At 40.7% G+C, this 19,822-nt stretch overlaps 1 protein-coding gene across 1 annotated transcript in view; it reads right to left on the bottom strand.

Moving 5' to 3' along the window:
* LOC104865640 (tubulin-specific chaperone cofactor E-like protein) overlaps positions 1–19,822 on the bottom strand; it is a 132,259-nt gene that overhangs the window by 1,120 nt on the left and 111,317 nt on the right. Inside the window, exons 19-28 of the mRNA XM_033764391.1 lie at positions 15,978–16,361; positions 14,068–14,354; positions 12,091–12,371; positions 9,436–9,546; positions 8,058–8,260; positions 6,946–7,109; positions 6,248–6,496; positions 1,717–1,879; positions 639–726; positions 244–360 (exon numbers count right to left, since the gene is read on the bottom strand). Coding sequence (XP_033620282.1) covers positions 244–360; positions 639–726; positions 1,717–1,879; positions 6,248–6,496; positions 6,946–7,109; positions 8,058–8,260; positions 9,436–9,546; positions 12,091–12,371; positions 14,068–14,354; positions 15,978–16,361 — 2,047 coding nt within the window. The remainder of the gene's footprint in view (positions 1–243; positions 361–638; positions 727–1,716; positions 1,880–6,247; positions 6,497–6,945; positions 7,110–8,057; positions 8,261–9,435; positions 9,547–12,090; positions 12,372–14,067; positions 14,355–15,977; positions 16,362–19,822) is intronic.

The following is a 19,822-nucleotide window of genomic DNA, read 5'->3' as shown; positions in this document are numbered from 1 at the left end:
CACACACATACACATACATATTACTAAAAAGGTTGGATACTTTTTTAAAAATATGTTTTGGGTGACAGAGCAGGGACCCAATTTTCTTTTCAAAATGGTACTAGAATTCCTCAGGCCTTTCCTTCTTCATTTCTGGAATCTTCCTAGGTAAGCTGCTGAGTGGGTCACAAATATGAGTTTGTCTCCTGGGGTAAGGAACACCCTGTCTCCTAACTGCCTGTGCCAATGTGGAGGAGCCATTACCTTTGCAACTTCTGCCGTCCTCTTGCAGGGTCCCGGTCACACAGCTGCACAGAGGCCCATCCACCCGGCTTGTGCAAATCTGCTCACATCCCCCATTATCCTCACACCAGTCTAGCCCTGAAAATGAGCAGTGGGAAATTAATTATTGACAGTTCCACCCTTCAGTTCATATCTAAGGGAATGCTTTAAAGAAAGGAGAGGACAAAGCAAAGCCCACTGCGTTTTTAAAAGCCAATAAAAAGATTTTTAGGAGGGAGTAGGCTGTCAGCTTTTTACACTGCTGTCCCCACTGCCACTTTCACATCCACTAGACCCACATCACAGGTGAAGCACGTCTGAGCCTTCAAATCCCATTGTTTTAACAATTTATAGTGTGTTTTAGGGAGCATACATACTTTTTCTCCTAATAGGTCCCACTGAAATGATCTGTTCTTTAGGTTCTTTTGTATAATCTGTAGCAATCCTGGAATTTTGTGGACAATGCTGAAAGACAGAACGCCAGAGGGGAAATTTCACACAGTTAAACTGATAACTTATTCTTCACCATGTTTCCACCTCCAAAAGAGGCAGTGGCTCCGGCCTCCAGCACTATTGCTGCCCAGGTTAATTAGAACCAATGCATTCTTGATCATCAAGCCCACTGGGATTCTAGACTTTATGTTGAGCAGAATTAAATATACTCTTCACACTAGAATTACATTCAAAGAAGCTCTCTGCTTGGGAATGAGGACTGTTGTATTTATCAGACACTAATGTATGCTGCACCATCTGTAAGTAGCTCTGGCCATAATTCACATCTTGGTTCTACAAACATAGGACAAGAAAAAAGTTGGAATGCTAAAGGGTAGAAGCTAGGTACCAGCACAATCAAATATAAAGGACGTAGTCACACACAGTGGGGGGGTCTAAAGCCAGAATGGAAGAGATGCTTGGTTGGCACTTCGTCTTCATGCTACCAACCTCTCTAGGACCACAGGCCCTGGTGTAGATCAGATGAGCTATAGGACACCAAGTAAACTGCATTCTGAGCCCGAGAGTTTCTTCCATAGTACAATGGGACTCATCCACTCCTTGAGACTCTAGTCAAGTGGTACTCAACCAGGTCAATTCTGTCCCACAGAAAACATTTGGCAATTTGCCTAATTTTTAGGGTGTTGAAATTGCAGGACAGATGCTACTGGCATCTGGTGGGTAGAGGCCAAGGATGCTTCAGACATTCATTGCAAAATGTGAACAGTACCAAGGCTGAGGGGCCCCAGCCCAGTGTTAAACCAAAGACCAGCAGGCATTTCAGAGGCAGAGGGGCAAATGGGCATCATTCCATTGTGTTATTCTTCCCAAAGGTGACTGTCCACTCCTAAATACACATAGGTGATTACATTCAGCCATACCCAACATTCCTGGTTACCATGTTGGAAAAACCAAGACAGTAAGAAATGAGACTAAGCATTCCATTTTTATGCTCTCACTTACAATTTTACAGGAGTACTTTTCTGAATCACAAAGGGACACTGCACAGTGAAGATGAACTTCATCATAATCCCCAATGAATTTAAAGACAGTGACGTGAAAGCGACAGGTTAGGGAGACTCCATTCTCCTCAATGCCGATGGTATTGTCTTTAATGTTCTGACACCTATTCAGAACAAATAATGGAATCTTTGCTTCACATTTTCTTTTTGCTCATACATAAATTCACATCTTCATTTCAAAATTTTACATCTCATATAAAACCAATGGTAAAAATAACTGCATTTGAAAGTGATCTCTGGATGGCATGAGTTTGTCATTTATTATCACTCCCTCATAGTCTGCCTTGAAAGATTGAATACCACCTTGAGTTAGTGTCTTCACTACAACTAAAAACTAAATGACTATAAGGACTGCACTCAATCTCCCCATGCTTCAAGTCCTCAGTCCGCCCCCTCATAATGCTGTGTTTTACTGATAACAATTTAACAAACACAAAATTAGATCTTACTTCCTCTGCACTTTCCTCAGTTAGTTATCAAGGTTGGCAGGGGCTCTCTATTCAAACCCTGATTGAAACTCTTCCCATGAATTAAACAGGCAGGAGCTAGATGGGAAAGCAGTGCCATGGAGGATGCAGTGGGGAATCATTTTGGCAGAGGACATCACCTTTTCTCTCAACTCTCTTCCCTCTTGTAGTATTGCAGTAATATCCAGTCACAGCCAAGACATACTCAGGCACAGAGACTTTGCTTTGACTCCTTAAAAGTACCCCCAGTGCACCCCAGTCTCTTGTGCTCTAGCACCTTCATGGAATATTTTCCCCAGTGGAAGGTATTTTTGCTCTTCCCATGAATAACTCCACTCTTTCCTCTGCACGAGTCTATGGCATCCTCTAGGAACAACCTGAACAACTAGGAACTGATAGCCTTTCCTGGATTTGCCAACAGCACCCCTTTAAGTTACTAAAGTGCAAGAATCAAGTCACCATCTCCACTATGGTTGCAGCACATTGTACAGTCTGAATTTTAAAATATTTATTGGATGGATGGATGGATGAATTGTCCTGCCATGGCCAAGATAACAGTTAAGAGGCTCTACAAATGATAAAGGAGGTGATTCTTTTTCTTATGTTTCTTTCCCTCAAGCCCACAGGATTAAATAGTTTAGCAATAAAGAAAATTAAAAATTGAAGTTATCCTTCAGCATCCTCACACCTATTAAGTTTTGTAATTAGTCTTCTAGGCAAAGAGCAAGGCAATCCTTAAGGCAATAGTCTCTTAAACGTTTGAAAGAAAAACTTAATGTGCCCTGTTTTTCCTTATCATTCTTCATTTGGATAATCTAAATCAGATCAAGGCTTCTGAAAAGGTAGCAGCCTCCAGTATTCACACAGACCTTTCTTCTAAGTCAGACAGACCACAAACTCTCTCCTAAGAGATGGCTTGAAGTTTAGGTAAAAGAAAAGTGTACAGCACAGCGAAGAGGCCTATGGGACAAGGGATAACTGTCTGGGTGCCTCTCTAAGAGCAAGCAAACAAGCTAAGCATGAGAATCTTTCACCCCTGACAAAGAACACTTGTCCTCCCCTCTGTTCAGACACATGAAGAGAAGATAGAAGTGGCTAGTATCTCCCCAGGCTTCTGAGCACTGGCAGAAGCTGGTGCTACCTCCACACAGCTGACCGTCTAAAACACTGAAGTGGATCATGGATCATTTTGTTGCTCATTCATTAGCACTGAGTGTCAGTTTTCCCATAAATTCAACAGAACAAAACTAATCACATCCCTCCAAGAAAGGTTAGAAGGACTGATAGATTCAAATCTTACCAAATGACAAAGTAATTTCCCACCTAAAAACAGTTTAATTTGAAGGCCTTTATTCAAACAGACCCTAGGGTAACCTGAGATTTATGAACACGCTCACTGGGTCACTCTCCCTCTCTAGGTCAAGTCCATTAAATACTATTTTCCAAAGGCTAAATACCACATTGTCCTTCAGAGGAGACACAAGCTCTAGAGGCAATAAAGACGGAGAAAAGGGAAGCGTGACATTAACATAATCAATGATTGGAAGAGACCAAGTAGTCACCAAGTCCCTTCCTTCATCTCTGACAAGGCTGAACACCAATTCAAAGAGACAAATGCCTCGGTGAGAACTTTGAGAAAAAGTCTACAACACAATGGCAAGCCATGTTATACACCATACCTGGTCCACTAGGGGGCTGTATATCCTGACACCCAGGAAAATTCCTTCTCTACCCCTTGCCAGTTGGATGGCTATGGATGAGCTCTATGTCTAACTTCTCCAAGCCTGTTCCATCTGCAAAGTACTACATGTCTATTATTCTATAGCCACACCCTTATTCTTTTAAGGCACCATTCCTCTTGCTCCCAAACACAAAGCTAATTGTAGTATCCAGAGTATCCCCTACCCCCCACAGGGGTGGGTGCTGACCCAGGCCAGGCAATTCCAGTGATTCATTCACTAAAAGGAGGACAAGCAAGTGATACAAGACAGGTGAGTCAGGTGAGTCATATTCCTTCCTTGGCATTACCTGATTTAGAATTTAAAATACTATCTCCTCAATGGTGACCATGGTATAAGTATATGAGGGCAGCATTGCTAGTGATTATGAAGATCAGAGAGAGAGAGAGGAAGAAGGAGAAGGAGAGAGGCAGAAGGAGGGGGAGGAGGAGAAGGAGAAGAAGACAAAAGACAGAGCAAGGAAAGTGTCCTGACAGCTACATTTACTCCTGTGATTTGGTTTTGTAACCATTAAATACCTTGCTTTTTTGCATAATTTAAATTGTCCTCTACCAATTATAATTCTATAAATACAGCCACCTGCTTTAAGAACTACTGCATTGGGTGATGGAATTGTTCCAAAATTAGATGATGGTGATACTTGTGCTCTCCTGCAGATTTACTAAGAATCACTGAATTTTACACTTAAAACAAGTAAATGTTATTGCATGTAAATTATGTATGCAGTAAAGCTGTTAAGAATGAATTATTATAAAATTCATTATTATATGCATAAATTGCCTGACATAATCATTATGTGTTTTTAAAATTAAGATAATTATTCTTATTGTTGTTTGGTCTATACACTTCTCATTCACACATTCCTTTATTCCATAAATGCTGTGGTGTAACCAATATGTTTTAGGAAATAAGTGAAAAGTGATGAATAAAAAGAAACTTATTGAGCTTGTAGGTCATTATGGTGTGATATGTACACCTAGATGTGCTCATGGAATCACAGGTGGAACCTATAGAAGGTGACTGGATCACAGGGGCTGATAGATGGTTTGTTAGCAGGTTGGATATGTTTGGAAGAAGCAGGTCAATGTGGCGTGACCCGGAAGGTTATCTCTCCCTTCCTGGCCCCTCCATTGACTCTCTCTGTTTCCTGTCCACCATGCTCTTCTGCCATGCTGCTCTGACTTTGGACTGAAACGTGAGCCAGATGAAACGTCTCCTTCCTTCAATTGTAGGTGTCAGGTGTTTCATCCTAGTGACTAAGACACGCAGTGTGTCTTATCCAGTTTCACTTTCTACAGTTTCCATCAGTAGTATGAAAATATCAAATGGAAAATTCCTGAAATAACTCATAAATTTGAAATTACATGCCATTCTAAGTAGCATGAGGAAATTTTGTGCTGTCCCACTCTATACTTCTAGAATATGAATCTTCTTTTGCCCGATGTATCCTTGTTGTGTATGCTGCCTGCCACTAGTCACTTGTTAGCCACCTATTGTTGTAGTATCCCAGTGCTCATGTTCAAGTGACCCTTATACATAGTCTGACACCATACACAATGCCTACATCCCACATCTCCTTAATTTTATCGGGTCAGGACCCCATCATCTCACATGATCATGAGAAGAAGAAGGGTGAGTATAATACAGCAAGATTCTAAAAGATTGTTCTCATAGAGATTTTATTACAGCATAATGTTATAATAGTTCTATTTTATCATTAGTTATAGATATTAAACTCTTAGTTTAATTCATAAATTAAACTTTATCCCACTTTTATAGGAAAGAACAACATACATAGGGTTCAGTACTCTCCATGGTTTTAGGCCTACAGAGAATCTTGGAATGTACTTCCCTCAGATAAGAGGAAAACTAATATACTCATTAGCCTTTAGTTACTCTGAGTGCATTCTTTCACTTACAGAATTCCACATTCCTTTCAAATTGAAGGTTAAAGTAACAGGACAAAACCACCCCTCTGTGATCACAATGAGAATAAAGCATCTTGTATTAAGTGCCACAGGACATGAGGATCTGCCATTGACTTGGTGTATGGCTATAAAGCAAGTTGCTTGATTTCATCCATAAATATAAATGAGGCTTATAAAACCTGCTTCATAGGTTATGAAAATTAGATGAACTTTCTACTCCAAATTGCTGGTTCTGTAGGTGTAAAGAAATACAAGCTCCCATTTCTCTCCCTAAAAAATAATGTAGACAATATTACACTAAAATCTCTGAGAGGCTCATCTGTCCAAAAGCTACTCACCCTCCTTCAATGATGAAGTATCGGAGTTTGTCATTGCTGTCTCGGGAGGGGGTAGCATAGCATTTGTTGAGTGTGAGGATCAAATGGGTGGAGTCTGCCCCGACTACAAAGACCCCTACATATAGTACATCTCGAGTAGTCAATACTACTTCACCCTGGCGGTAAGGATGTTTGTAGGAGGCATTTTTGTAGAGCGCCATCTTGGTAGTGAAGCTGCCTTCTTGGGTTGGAACTGTCAGGTTAATGACACTAAAACAGAAACAGTCATGAGGGAGGGAATGGAAAAAACTTTATTCAATTACCTGCCATTTTTCAAGCTGAGAAAGCAGAAGGAAGGCAAAGCATGTAGTAAAAAAGTTCTTGTGCTGTCCAATGTGGTACCAACTAGGTGCAAGGAGTTTACATTTAAATAAAATTAAGTTAAACAGAATAAAAAATTTAATTCCTCAGTCCCTTGAGCCACATTTCAAGTGTTCAGTGACCACATGTAGCTACCATATTGATTAGTTCAGATGTGGAACATTTCCAACATCACAGAAAATTCTATTGATCAATGCTTGTCTAAAGCATTTAGGTTCCGAAAATAGGAATTATATTTTCCCTATTGCTTCAGAGGTAAATGTGATCAGTTTTGATTATGCTAACCTTAACTGTCAAGGAAAGACAAAGCAATGAGCGCAGACCACGCAATCTTTTACCTTAGCATAGGCTTCACAACAGAATCCAAGGAGATCTTGATATCCAGCTCATAAGCACAAGAAAATTCCACATTGATTGTGCGGTCCCTTGTGATAATGTTGCCCGTATTGTTGGCACTTTCGATCCAGATCGTGTTTTTATACATGATATGAGTGCCATTGGACTGCAGACCAAGGAGAGGTCAGAAATCATTAAATCTGGGAGTGAGAATGTGGCTTGCATTTTAAATCCATATCCCTGAAAGTGGAGAAATGGCTTCATTCCATATATAATCCAGAGGCCAGTATAAATCAATGTGAAGCTAGCCTCAGCATTTAGTGGGGAAAAAGTACTACAATGGATGCCAACAGTACCCTTCAGTCTGATAACCTTTGAATGCCCAAAGAAGGTAGATACCATGTCCTACTGAATTCTAACTACCACCAACCCCCAGTTATCTATGGGAACCTGAGCCAGGGAAAGCATGAAATACTGCCATTGTGAGGTAATATAAATTGAAATGAAAATTCTTTTCAGCCCTTAATTCAAAATCTCTCCTCCGCCAAACCTTTTATCAGGCACACCTATAAGAAGCAAATTGAGCATGAGAGTTTCAGCTCCTTACTCCTTTGACCATCTGATGAAAGTGTTAATGAGCAGAGTCATGAGTAAAATACTCACCATAAGATCAAGAAGAGAAGCAAGATGCTTTGCTGATGTATACATCGGAAAATCTGACACTAGAAGTTGGGACCTTGCTGTGCTTTGCTAGGTTGTTAAATGAAGTTTGGGACATCCTTACTACCCCATATAGATAAGCCAAGCTATATTTATCCAAAAGGACAATAGAAGCCTAAGAAAGGTAACAACAATCTGGAAGATACACAGAATAAATGATGACAGCAGGCATCACAGAGCAAGGAAAGAAACACATAATTTATTGTGCTCTTTCACTTCAATCAACCACTTAGCACCAAATGATGGCTGCCCCTGCTGTCTTTTATTTTTCACATCTCTTACCGTTCTCCAAAGAACACATTTCTAACTAGACCACCCTGACTTAGGGACAATCAATGTGCTAAGAATTTGTCACTTCCTCTGCCAGGTGCTCTTTCCTGACCCATTTTCTCACCTGCACAATGTTTCCACAATTCCCTTTGGTGTTGTTGATCTGAAAGGAGATAAAATCCTCTCCCTCAATGTGGGAACACTGTCTGTCATTGATCCTCACACCCTCTCTCTCAAAGCCGAGCTGGAAGAGTTTGCATTTCGATATGGACACTTCCATCTGGGCTGCCTTACAAGTCACCTCTGCGTCGATGATGTCATGTGAGTCTGTGAAAAGAGTTATTACAAAACCAATCGGTGGATGTCAGTCTTGCCACAGGGGTGGGGAGAGGCATTCCACTGCCATTCTTTTTAGAAGAGGCAAAAGATCTCTACTCAGACTGCAAGCGTTTCTAGTTAAGCTTTGATCACACCAAACGAATATATTAATTCATTCAAAGCAATAACATGGTAGAGGCTCATTAAAAAGACAGAAATGCTAATAAAGTGCATTTTGTCTTTTCTTTGTAACCCAGGCCTTCCTCCTCCACACACCGGGAGGAGCTACTTTCCTGTAAGTGACATAAGGAATCTGGCATTGTGGCCTGCCTAAGAGGCACGCCCACCCCAGTTAGAGTAGGACTAGCCTGGCCACACCCAAAGCCCTGGCAGAATCCAGCTCAGAAGAATCTTCTGAGTCCCAGGCACGCACCAAGAGTTGGCCTTTTTACACAGTGATGCACCAATAACCATTTTCTGTGAGTATATAAACTCCCATTAAAAAGCATTATAGACACAGAGAGAAATATTTTTATCTGCCTAGGTGACACAGCTGTCCCTCCTATAAAGCCTTTTAGTTAATTAGACTTCCATTCTCAACTGATGTTAAATTTAGCACATCTCTGAAGTGCCTGGCTTAAGAAAAGGTGTGGAGCTGGATAGCAGCTCACCAGGCTGACATCCAGGTAGGCTCAGGCTAGTAAACTATAGTTAGGAACAAGACCAAGAGTCCTAGTTAGTTGCTTGTTTCAGACACTTTAGTTGCATCTTCAGGATCAAAAAGCTCAGAGCCAGAGAAAGCTGACTTTTCTCTCGTCTTCAGAGACCTAGCCCTTTCCTCTGAATTTCTTCCTGTTGGTGTCAAACCAACTTTCTAATGGGCCTAAAAAATTGACTTGGATCTTTGATGTTCACCGTGGCCTCTGATGGAATTGGTTAATTCTGTTCATATACTGTACAAATGTGAGTGCTAAACGTATTGAAGAAAAGGATGTGAACATGAGGAAATGAACATCAGCCTACTTTGAATAGCCTTTTTGTTCTGCTTCAATGCTCTCTGGGTTTCTAGCCGACAGACTGGAACATATTAAGGCCCTTTCCTGGGCTGTCCCTACACTGCCACTTCCAGGCTGCCTCCTCGGGCCCTTCAGGGTAGGAGGTGGTGGTTCTCATCAGTCACTCACTGTTTCCATAGGGTGGTGGCTCAATGCAGCCACACAGCTCTCGTCCATTGTCCAGCTCACAGGTTCGATTGGGACAGTCCACCCCCACACAGGGGTCTTCAACCACTCCTGCTAAAAAGCAAAACACACAGAAACACGCACAACCTGATTTTAACACCCACACACAGTGGCATTTGGTTCCACACAGGATTTGCCACTTTAGTCCAACTGGATATGCTCACATGGCAACTCCAAGTTACAAGACAAGATAGCCTTCCAGAAAATAATGGCAATAGCTAATGGCAGGTGCTTGTTAAGGGCCTGGCACTGAGATTCAGGCTTCAAGTGAATTAGTACATTTTCCTTTCATAAATACTCTCAAGCTAAGTATCATAACCCCCATTTCAAAGCTAATATTTGCTGTAGATCACCATGAAAGTACCTGGTAAGGACAGAATATACCGACACTCTTACCTGACAAAGTATAACTTGATTACTGCACCTGCTTTAACATATTGTAACTGCTCAAATTTCTCTCTTTATAGCTATGTAAAGAGTAGGTTCCCAATCATTTATCTCTATATTGCCAGCACCCAGCCACCTCATACTTAGTTCTCAATAAATATTTATCAATAATGAAAATTTTAGGACCAGTACGATCCCAGAGAGGTTCTCTCTAACAGGACTACTTTGGTTCATTCTCAGTAAACAGCTACTTGATTTAAAAAAAAAACAGGTGAATCAAAACCTACACATAATTCACCAGTACTGGCTTAATGGCAGTGTTTTGTCAGAAGGGTAAAATTATAAGTAAAATATATTTGCGAGTGTATACAATATATCACACCCATGTTATTAGAAACAATATTTCTGTATAACTTCCCTCAAATATTCAGCACCTCTATTGGAGATAAACTAATTTAGAGCATTTTCTTTAAGAGAAATTTTTAAATTTAAATTTATTCTTTATAAATTCTTTATTTAAAGAATCTCTTTCTTGTCAAGATAACCATCACCATGGTTAGTGCTAAAGAAACAAATGTTCAGCCTTGCTAAGTTAGCACAGAGAATTTTTAAAGGATACAAAATTTCAGTTAGGAATATACTGAATCAATCTACTATACATCATGGTCATAGTTAATAACAATATATTCAAGTGGAGTATACCTGAAAAGACCAAGGGAGTAGATTTTAAGCATTCTCAACACAGATATAGTTGCATGCAGAACAAAAGAGGTGAAAATACAGCACCATACACCTCATCTGACTCTGCTGCCACATCCCTCTGGTAAATAAGTAATTCAGGTAGAATGTGGATGGCCTACTGCCAGGCTGACTGAATTTCTGGGAAGCCATCAGCATCACGTAGACATATTTATTTGTAAAGGCTTCCTGTTATTAAGACCCTTTCACTCACCAAGTGTGTTCAGCATATAACACAGTGCCAAGCACACAGCAGCCAGTCAGTGAAGAGTGTGGCTAATTAGCACAGTACAGAAGCAACCCAAGGAAATTACAGAGTGAAAGTGCAGAGGTTAGTGTCCACAGGAAGAAAAGAAGAATCCTCATCTAAAATGTGGTGGTCCATCTGCCAACTGGTAATCAAGACATCCTTTTAAACAAAGGGAAACTTTGAGTTTAATATACATAGGTTTTATATTATATATTGTATTTATATATATTATATATATATATTCTGGATAATTTTCAAAGTTCGAAACAGTTCATTTTAGATATATGTGAGGCATTTCTTCTTAAGGTCGCAGAGTAAAATATTAAAACATTTATGTGGACCTTCAAGATTAGCAATTTACTTAACAGTTTTTGAAATCACTAAATATGTATTAGTTACACTGTTTTTAGATTCTGAATTAGTACATTCCTACACTTGATCATATTTAGTCTGTAAATTTACCAGTGTGTATGTGTAATCTTGGAATAGGCCTGTATGCACACCTGTATACACTCAAGGAGTGGGTGTTGTGTGTCTGGGTACAAGCACACATTCTGTTGATCACAGTATCACACTGCATTAATGGGAATGGCCACTTATGTCTAGGACACACATGTATGTATATGGCAAGTTTATATGTGTTTTAATACATTTCTATCCATCTGTTTGGTTAACACAGAAAGAAAATGAACAATGGAAATACCAAAGACAATGAAATAATTTTCTTACTACAGAAAAATACCCACAAGAATCTACAGGTCTTTATTTTACTATCTAGCTTATGGAATCCCTTTATAAATCCTACCGGAGCTTCCTTCCAACTGGCAGATAAGCCAGCTCAATTTCAATTCGCCTTGCCACCTGTCATACATACTTCCTATCTCTGATATGGGCTGTGACTCATGTCTAAGGAACCAAGAGAGAGTTGCATTTTTGAACTAGCATCAGTCAAGAGTCCTATACTATGTCTCTTTGCTCCTGCAACCAAAAGACCCTCATCTTCCAAAGTTTGTTGTTGTTTGTTTGTTTGATTTTCAGATTTCATCACTGGTCAGGTGGGTGAGGCTGCCCTGGGAATGCTCCTTCTCATTGAATCTCTGCCGCAACTCCCTAATCTCTACCCCTGGAGGCAGACCAGTGAGAAAAGATGGAGAGGACCAGTCATCTTTGGATAAAGCAGTGCTACCAGCCAAGAACCCACAGAAATAAAATAATTCTCTTACAGCAATTCTCCTTCTCAATCCACTCTGTGCTGAGGATGCCGAAGGAGCGGCAGGCCTCCCCATAGGCGGCCAGGGAGCCACACAGCTGGAACTTCTTGTGGTTGTAACAGCCATCCAAGTAGCAGGACTCATAGAAGGGGAGGGGATCGAGGAGCCCATAGCAGGGTTGGAAGAAGCCCTTCATGTCGGTGAGCTTCAGGCAGTAGCCATCACCCTGCATCGTCTGGATGTGCACGTTGTCGCACGTGGCTGCGTACTGTGAGAACTGCAGCTCATTGCAGCTGGGGGCAAGAGGGCTGGTCAGAATAAGTGAAGCAAAAACAACCACCTGAGATCTCCTGTGGAAGATAGGACCACACCAGATGTGTGTGCTAGCCCTGAAGTTAGCATTATATGGGAATTCCCATGACAATTAGCTGTGCGACCTTCAGCATGTTTTTCAGGTACCAATGGGCTCCATCTATCCATGTAAGAAAGTAAATCAGTAAGCCCTATTGTTTATATAACTGGGATACAGTAGAGGTAAAATAAAATAATGGACTGATAACCAAAGTGCCACACAAAAAGCAGATATTGATATAAAAACCATTAATACTTTGGTATAACTATTGATGTCATTGATATAATAACCATTGACAGCTATGGACAGGATAACCAATAGCAAAGCAATATGTAGTTGGCAGATTTAAAGATTTGAAAGGGAATCCAGGAACTTTGTAAACCAGTTCTAGTTTAGCTATCACAGACTAAAAAAGTAAGCTTTCCCAAAGCTGGTGTCAAACTGGTTATAGTTTATTTTTTAAAATGAAAGGAAGGATGGAAGGGGGGAGATCTAAACAGAATCACACGTTTTCAAGAGAAACTGAATTTTGCTTATCATTGGAAGACCCATGATAGCTTAAATTTTCAAAGACTTATTTTACTTTTGGTGATGCTGGGGATCAAACCCAGGGCCTCATGTATGTTGGCCAGGCTCTCTACCACTGAGCTGCATCCTCAGCCCAAGGCTGTCTTCTTTCTATCTATGGGTCACCAAGAGACATTCCAGAGAAAGCATCAAATTAGGAATTCTGCAATCTAGCACTGGCTTGCCACTTCCCAGGCCCCCTCTTGCAAGTAAGACGTCTTAACTTCTGTTTTGCCAAGGAGAGGAACACACTGGACTAGATATTGTCCAAGGTTCTTCCCAGCTTTGCATCCCATAATTCACAGGATAATCTAACATGCAATATACTTCCAGTTTACACTTGGGGCAGGGACAAAGAGGGCCTGCATCATCTTTTCTTCAACTATGTATTTGCCTGATATCTTGAATATAAAGCATAAGGGGTCTGAGCCATTGTACAAGCAAAGAAACACCAGGAAAGAGAAGCCCATCTATAGTTCCAGAAAGGACTCAATATAATCCTAAATTAAATACCTCTGGCATAACTTGTTTAGCTCATTCATCTCGGCTATCTTGAGGTGGATCTGATAATAACTTTCATGACACCTATATTTTTGAAAAGACTTTACTGATTCCTAACAACTTCTGCCTGCACCACCCCAGTCAAGCCTTCTAATAAAAGTCAGTCACTTAATTAGGCCTAGCCTAGCACTAGGAAGCAAAGGGCTGTCTCCCTTCTTCTGAGTCAACTCCTAATTTTTTTCTCCAGCAAGGGGCACCTAGGTCCCACGTGGGTACCTGGTTAAAGCTTCAGGGTTCTAATCCTGGATACACTCTTCTGTTTAGCTGATGGGCTGGATGACAATGATCATTTAGTCATATTGTCTAAGCCCAGTTCCTTCCTCTGCAGTTCAAGAAATTTCTAGGGTCACTGATATGCCTATTTGTAGCATCAAAACTCCAAAGCCATGCTCTGTAGGAGAGGAAGGGTGATGGAGACCGAGGGAAGTATACTCCTCATTAACTCCTCCCCTGGATGTGGGAAGACTGGAGTCACCCCGACTAGCGGCTTGGACTGTGCATGGGCTCACCTCTTCTGCATGCCATTGGTTTTCCAGCTCTGAGCTAGCACCACGCTGCTCACTACTGGCTTCCCCCGCAAGGTCACATAGTCATCAGTCAGGTCCCCATTGAAGTTGCCACAGAGACCACACACTTTGTTCTGCAGCCTCTCGCTGATGCTGATTTTAATGACGTTGAAGCCATTGTAATATATCTGGATGTCAGGGCTGGTGTCGATCACTAGAAACCCCTCAATGCTGTAGATTTTGGTTGCCAAACCAGTTATAAATGGAACATTCACTTGGGTGCCATTCACCTGTTGGAGGAGGGGAAAAGGAAGTCAATATCCTTTTATTCTCCATGGTTCCCGCAAAGGAAGAAAACTATGGTGCAGAAGAGATGAATATTTTACAACCGTACAACTTATAATCAATGACTGGAGATGTGTGTAAAACTTTCCCTAGTATAAACCAATTACTGAAAATGGCATTGTAATCCTATATCAGAGTCCAACACAGTTAAAATGAATCTGGGAAACACTGCCGTGTTCGTTGCTTTCTTGTTTATAATGTTCAAACTTGAGTCCCTTCTCCAGCCCCGGAGGTCCTATAGGCACAGCATTTTCTGCATTTGTCATTTTCTTGCTTTATAACATTTTCTTTTCTTAGCCCTTGGGACAGAATATAATGTGTATTTCTTGTACTTACAAAATAAATTGTTTTTCCCCCACAGGTTATTAGTAATTTTTGTTTCATAAAAAAGCAAATGCCGTTTTTTTAAAATGCCTTTGCTATTTTGGATGGCTTGGGATATTATATTCAGCGACACTGTCAATTTTGCTATCTCAAGTGGACACTTCCACTTTCTTGCTCTTGTATGGTGGACCAGTGAAGTTGTGTCCATGTGGGCCAATTCACAACAGGAATCAGAATGTCAAAAGCAGCAGCAGCTTTCACTGAAGTTAAAAACCAGTATTAAAATCCAGATTCTTCCTTTTTAGCATGCAAAATAATAGCCAGTCTTTTTCCCTAATGTTGGATACTAACCTATTTGATGACTTCAAATAAAGATATACTCAATGCTTGATTATCCAAGCCAGTAGTGGAAAGCAGACACAGACACTCAGCTCTAACAAATGTTAATGTGGCTCTCTCCTCATCTCATCTGTGCTCATAGTGATGAAACCTAGTCCATTGGCTGTGACAAGCCTGGTTCAGCTGAGAGATTGGGGTCCCTGTCACAAGTTCACCAGAGCTGGTTATCTTCTTAAGTAGAAGGGGTGGAGGAAGTCAATAATTACAAGGATTGGCAGGAGCTTCACATTTATTTATACGTAGGCCTAAAACACACACATACACACACACACACACACACACACACACACACAGCCAGGTAACATGCCCAAGGAAGAGTGAACCTAAGAGAAATTCACCATATTCAGCCTCCTATTTTCTATCTTTTGTCATCAAGGGGACTCTGACAGTGCGGAGTGCTTCCATGGGTCTTAATTAGGTAATTGCTTTTTATACTCAGGGTATACCTACCTTGCCTTCTCTTAAGTTTTAAGAAAGAATAGCAGAGATGAGTGATGGTCTACTTACAGATGGGTATAGTCAAGAAAATTTGTAAAGGCTCTTGAAAAAAAGTGAGATGCTTCTGGAAATTAATTCAGACTAAAAGCTGATTTATCTACCATTTTATCACCTGAAGATCTACTAGCACCCATGCTAGTCTTATGACTCCTAGAGAAATTTCTCGCTAGGCCTTTGAATAAAGCTTAAGATACAATTCTTTAACAGCTGGCCATCTGTGTACGGCCAGCAATCACCTATTTATTATTCTAGAACTTGGTTAGCTGGGAAAACCACAACAAACAGTCCATTATCCAGACCCTTGTTTGCCAGGTACATTTCCTAAGAACGAAGGTCGGGTTGGTCACCTTGACCGTGTTGCGGTCACTGATGAGAATCTGCTCCTCGTTGATGTAGAAATAGATGGGTGAAATGATGGTGAGGTTGGGGGAGGACCACTTGTCGAAGTTGATGATAAGCTGGAAGGAGATGTCAGGCAGTTTCTGGCAGATGGTGGAGAGCACGAAAGCGCAGTTGGCTGGGAAGCGGAGGAAGGCGCCGTCGAAGGTGCGGAAGACGCCGCCGCCGGCCGCCAGGCAGTAGGAGGTCTTGGTGCTGAAGCAGCCGCGCACCCCGTTGCGCAGGGCGCACTCCTCCTCAGACTTGCACTGGCGCGGGTCGCACTGGATCAGGTTGCGCCGGAAGCAGCGGCAGCGCCGCGTGCAGTCGCTGCTCCAGAACAGCTGCTTGGGCTGGAAGAGAATTGTTTGCGTTAAAAGTCAGGCAGTGGTCAGGAGCGGGGACCCCAAAGCCCAGTCCATCTGGACCCTTTACCAGCCTATCTTTAATGGGGCTGGAGTTGCAACAGGGAGCAGCGGGGAGGCGGCTTTAATTCAAACGCCACATCAATTCCATGCAACTCCGATGCCAAATAATATACAATTTAGACTTTATTGGTTTCAATCAAGAACTCTGGAATCTTTATGGTTGGTTTGTAGAACTAATCACTGCCAACCTGAATGTGTACAGCTGTTAGCGGAGCTAAGTGAAAAGAAAAAATACATTGTAGATCTCCCTCTCCCTCTCTTCCTTCTTTCTTTTCTCCTTTCTTCTTCCTCTCCCCTCTGTTTCTCTCTCTTCCGTTCTTTCTTTTTAAACCAAGGAACTGTTTAACAAAAACAGGCTCCACTTCAAGGATGAAATTTAAATTCACTCAAGAATGAGAAACCAGCTCTTCAAACCTTAAATATTTGAAAGTAAGTGATAGCCAACTCTTAGTATCAACTTTTTCAATATTTCACAATATTCACTCTTCCAAGTATTTCCCCTGTGTCTTAACTTCTGTGGCAAGTAGCTCCATTTCACTGGGTCCTGAATTGTAACAAGTCTACCAACAGCTAGGTTTTGGAGAAAGGAAACTTTCAGGCTCAGACAGACAACTTGGGATGGAAGTCTCACCCTGTCACCCTACAAGTGCTATCCTGAGAACACCATTAACACCCCAGAGTGTCATTTTGCTCATCTCTAACTTGGAAATCATAATCATGTCTTGCAGGGCAATTGTGAAGGGAAAATTAAGACATCTGAAACATACCTCCTGGGGCAGAGTGGGCACTCAGTAAATAATAGCTACTATATTTACATTCACCCTCTTTCAGAGAGTGAAGAGGTTATATAAAGCCATTAAACTACCTGTAGCATAATATACTCTCAGTTGGAGACAGCTGTTATTTTCAGGTCTTTCCAAACAGGCAACAATCTGTAGTAGACATAATTCTGCTTGGTAAAGTTTGTATTCGTGATCTTATACTAGGTCTAAGAACTGAAGGGAACTGTTCCAAGTCTATCATGATTGTCCAAATAGGGTGTGGCCTGGATAAGTGCACTATGACAAAGATACGGGCGCACCGTGCTTCACAAGTTGAACATCCTGGTTTAACATCCTTTATCTGAAGTGCCTGGAACCAGAAGTGTTTTAGATTCTGGATTTTTTTTCAGCTTTTGGAATATTTATATATAATATAAATAATGCATAAATAGGTAGGTAGAAGATAGACCAGTCTTAGGGATGTGACCCAGTCTAAACACAAAATTCATCTATGTTTCAATGTTTCGTATACATCTTTTACACTCAGCCTGAAAGTAATTTAAAACATTATTTTGATAGTTTTGCTTATAAAACAAAGTTCCATGGTATGGAATTTTTTTTACTTCTGGCATCATATCACCTCTCAAACAGTTTGGAGCATTTCAGAGTTCAGCTTTTCAGATTAGAGATGCTCAACCCATATCGATTTATCAAAACAGTGCTATCCAGAAAATATGTTTTAATCGCACAAAAAAATGTATGGGTCTGTCCTTTTGTTGTTTGCTGCTTTGGTTATAGATTTACCAAAACTGTATATATCAACTACAGGTAACACTGAGATGTAAGGGTAACGAGAGAGAAGTGAAATATTTCCATCCAGTGCACTTCAAGATGCCATGATTGATTCTTTTATCCTCAAGTGAAGCAGTTCCTAGAACCCCATCTTTTCTTCCAGATCTATAACATATTCTGAGTGCTAGCAACCTTACAAATGGACTTCACTTCTCTTATCAGATCTACAGAATAACTGAGTGGTTAGTCTGGCCTCTTTCTGATAGGAACCCAGACATTACATTGGTGAAAAGAAAAAAACAACTTGATGTATGTGGATATGATCAAGGGGAAATAACTCATCCAAGGGAGAACTTGATCATGAAACCAGCATCACAGCGAAGTGGCTGGCCCCATGCTGCTTTCTTTACCTTAATTAGACATGACAACGACAGCTGGGTGATTACCCTACATGTTAATGGCTAGATGTGTTCTCTCTTTATTTCCAAAGAAATGTATTGTATAAACAAGCCCCAAGCTTGTTTGAATTGTTCCAAATGGATGTGGATTATTTATTCTGTGAGTTAGCTACTTCCCAAATATAAGCAGTTGTCAAAACCCACTGACTTTCTGATGAAAAACAGATAATAATGTTTACAGTAGCAATAGCTGCTGAGAAGTGTACTGTGCCTTTCCTGAGCATTCCAAGGGCTTTTATATGCATCATTTCATTAACATGCCTGTATTTTTTTTTATATACAAAATGTTTCTCAAGAGAATGGAAACAATAGCAGCCACAATTATTGAATGACTAGGTGACAAGTGCTACGCTAGTCACCTACCCTAGATATATACAAAATGTTTCTCAAGAGAATGGAAACAACAATAGCAGCCACAATTATTGAATGACTAGGTGACAAGTGCTACGCTAGTCACCTACCCTAGATGATACAACAGCAATACTGAGTTGATGAGTTGATGTTTGAAACCCCATTTCACTCAGCAGGAAATAGAAGCTCAGGGAAATGACAGAGTTGGTGCAATGTGACACCTCCAGCAGTGGTAGAGCTAGGATCAAACCCAGGTCTCACTTGCTTATGCCACTGACAGTCAGCATCCCAGAAGAGGGGTGCACAGCCCAGTTGACAGATATATTTTAGCTAGTTTCTGGGCCAGCGAGCAGAGTTTAGAAGGATGCTCTTTGAGTCTTGAGCCTGCTCATATCTTCTCCCAGATTACAAGAAAATCTAATTAGTGCTATTTTCTCCTACATGTTCTGCCTCTTCTTTTAAATAATTTTCCTAAGGTTAACATGAATACTACCTCTCCTAAAAGTTAGCTCTACTATTTTATTCTATTTCTTTTCTGCTTCTAATACAGCACTTAAATACACTTTCTAATGAAATTGAAGGTAACATCTGCATTTCTGTTCTTTTATTTATTCCCAAGGCAAAGGTGATGTAGTTGTTTTTGAACAAGTCAATGCATCTTTACAAAAAGAAGACATCATTTATTTTTTGTCTAGTTGATTTCCAATTAGATATTTCAGTTAGATTTCTTCTAAATGCTATTCTCTTTCATTTATATTTGATTAGTTCTGTAGAGTATTATTTTTCACTTGTTAATACATTATTTTGTAATTGTTCTCTTGTTCTTTAAAGCACACTTTTTTCTCTCTTGAATGGACTTCCAATTCCTTAAGGCAGGGAACATCCTTCCTCATCCTACACAATACCACCAGCACAGTACTTTGCAAATGGCAAGTACTCAGTTTTTGCAGTTATTAACTGTCCACTTACCCAGAGGAGATTTTGACATTATTTAAACAGGGAACGGGTTTGAGGCAAAACCTTA

This window comes from Fukomys damarensis, unplaced genomic scaffold, assembly GCF_012274545.1.
Source record: "Fukomys damarensis isolate Sample0158 unplaced genomic scaffold, DMR_v1.0_HiC HiC_scaffold_16, whole genome shotgun sequence".
In the NCBI taxonomy this organism is placed as follows: Eukaryota; Metazoa; Chordata; class Mammalia; order Rodentia; family Bathyergidae; genus Fukomys; species Fukomys damarensis.
This window is presented reverse-complemented; position numbering and strand designations above follow the sequence as displayed.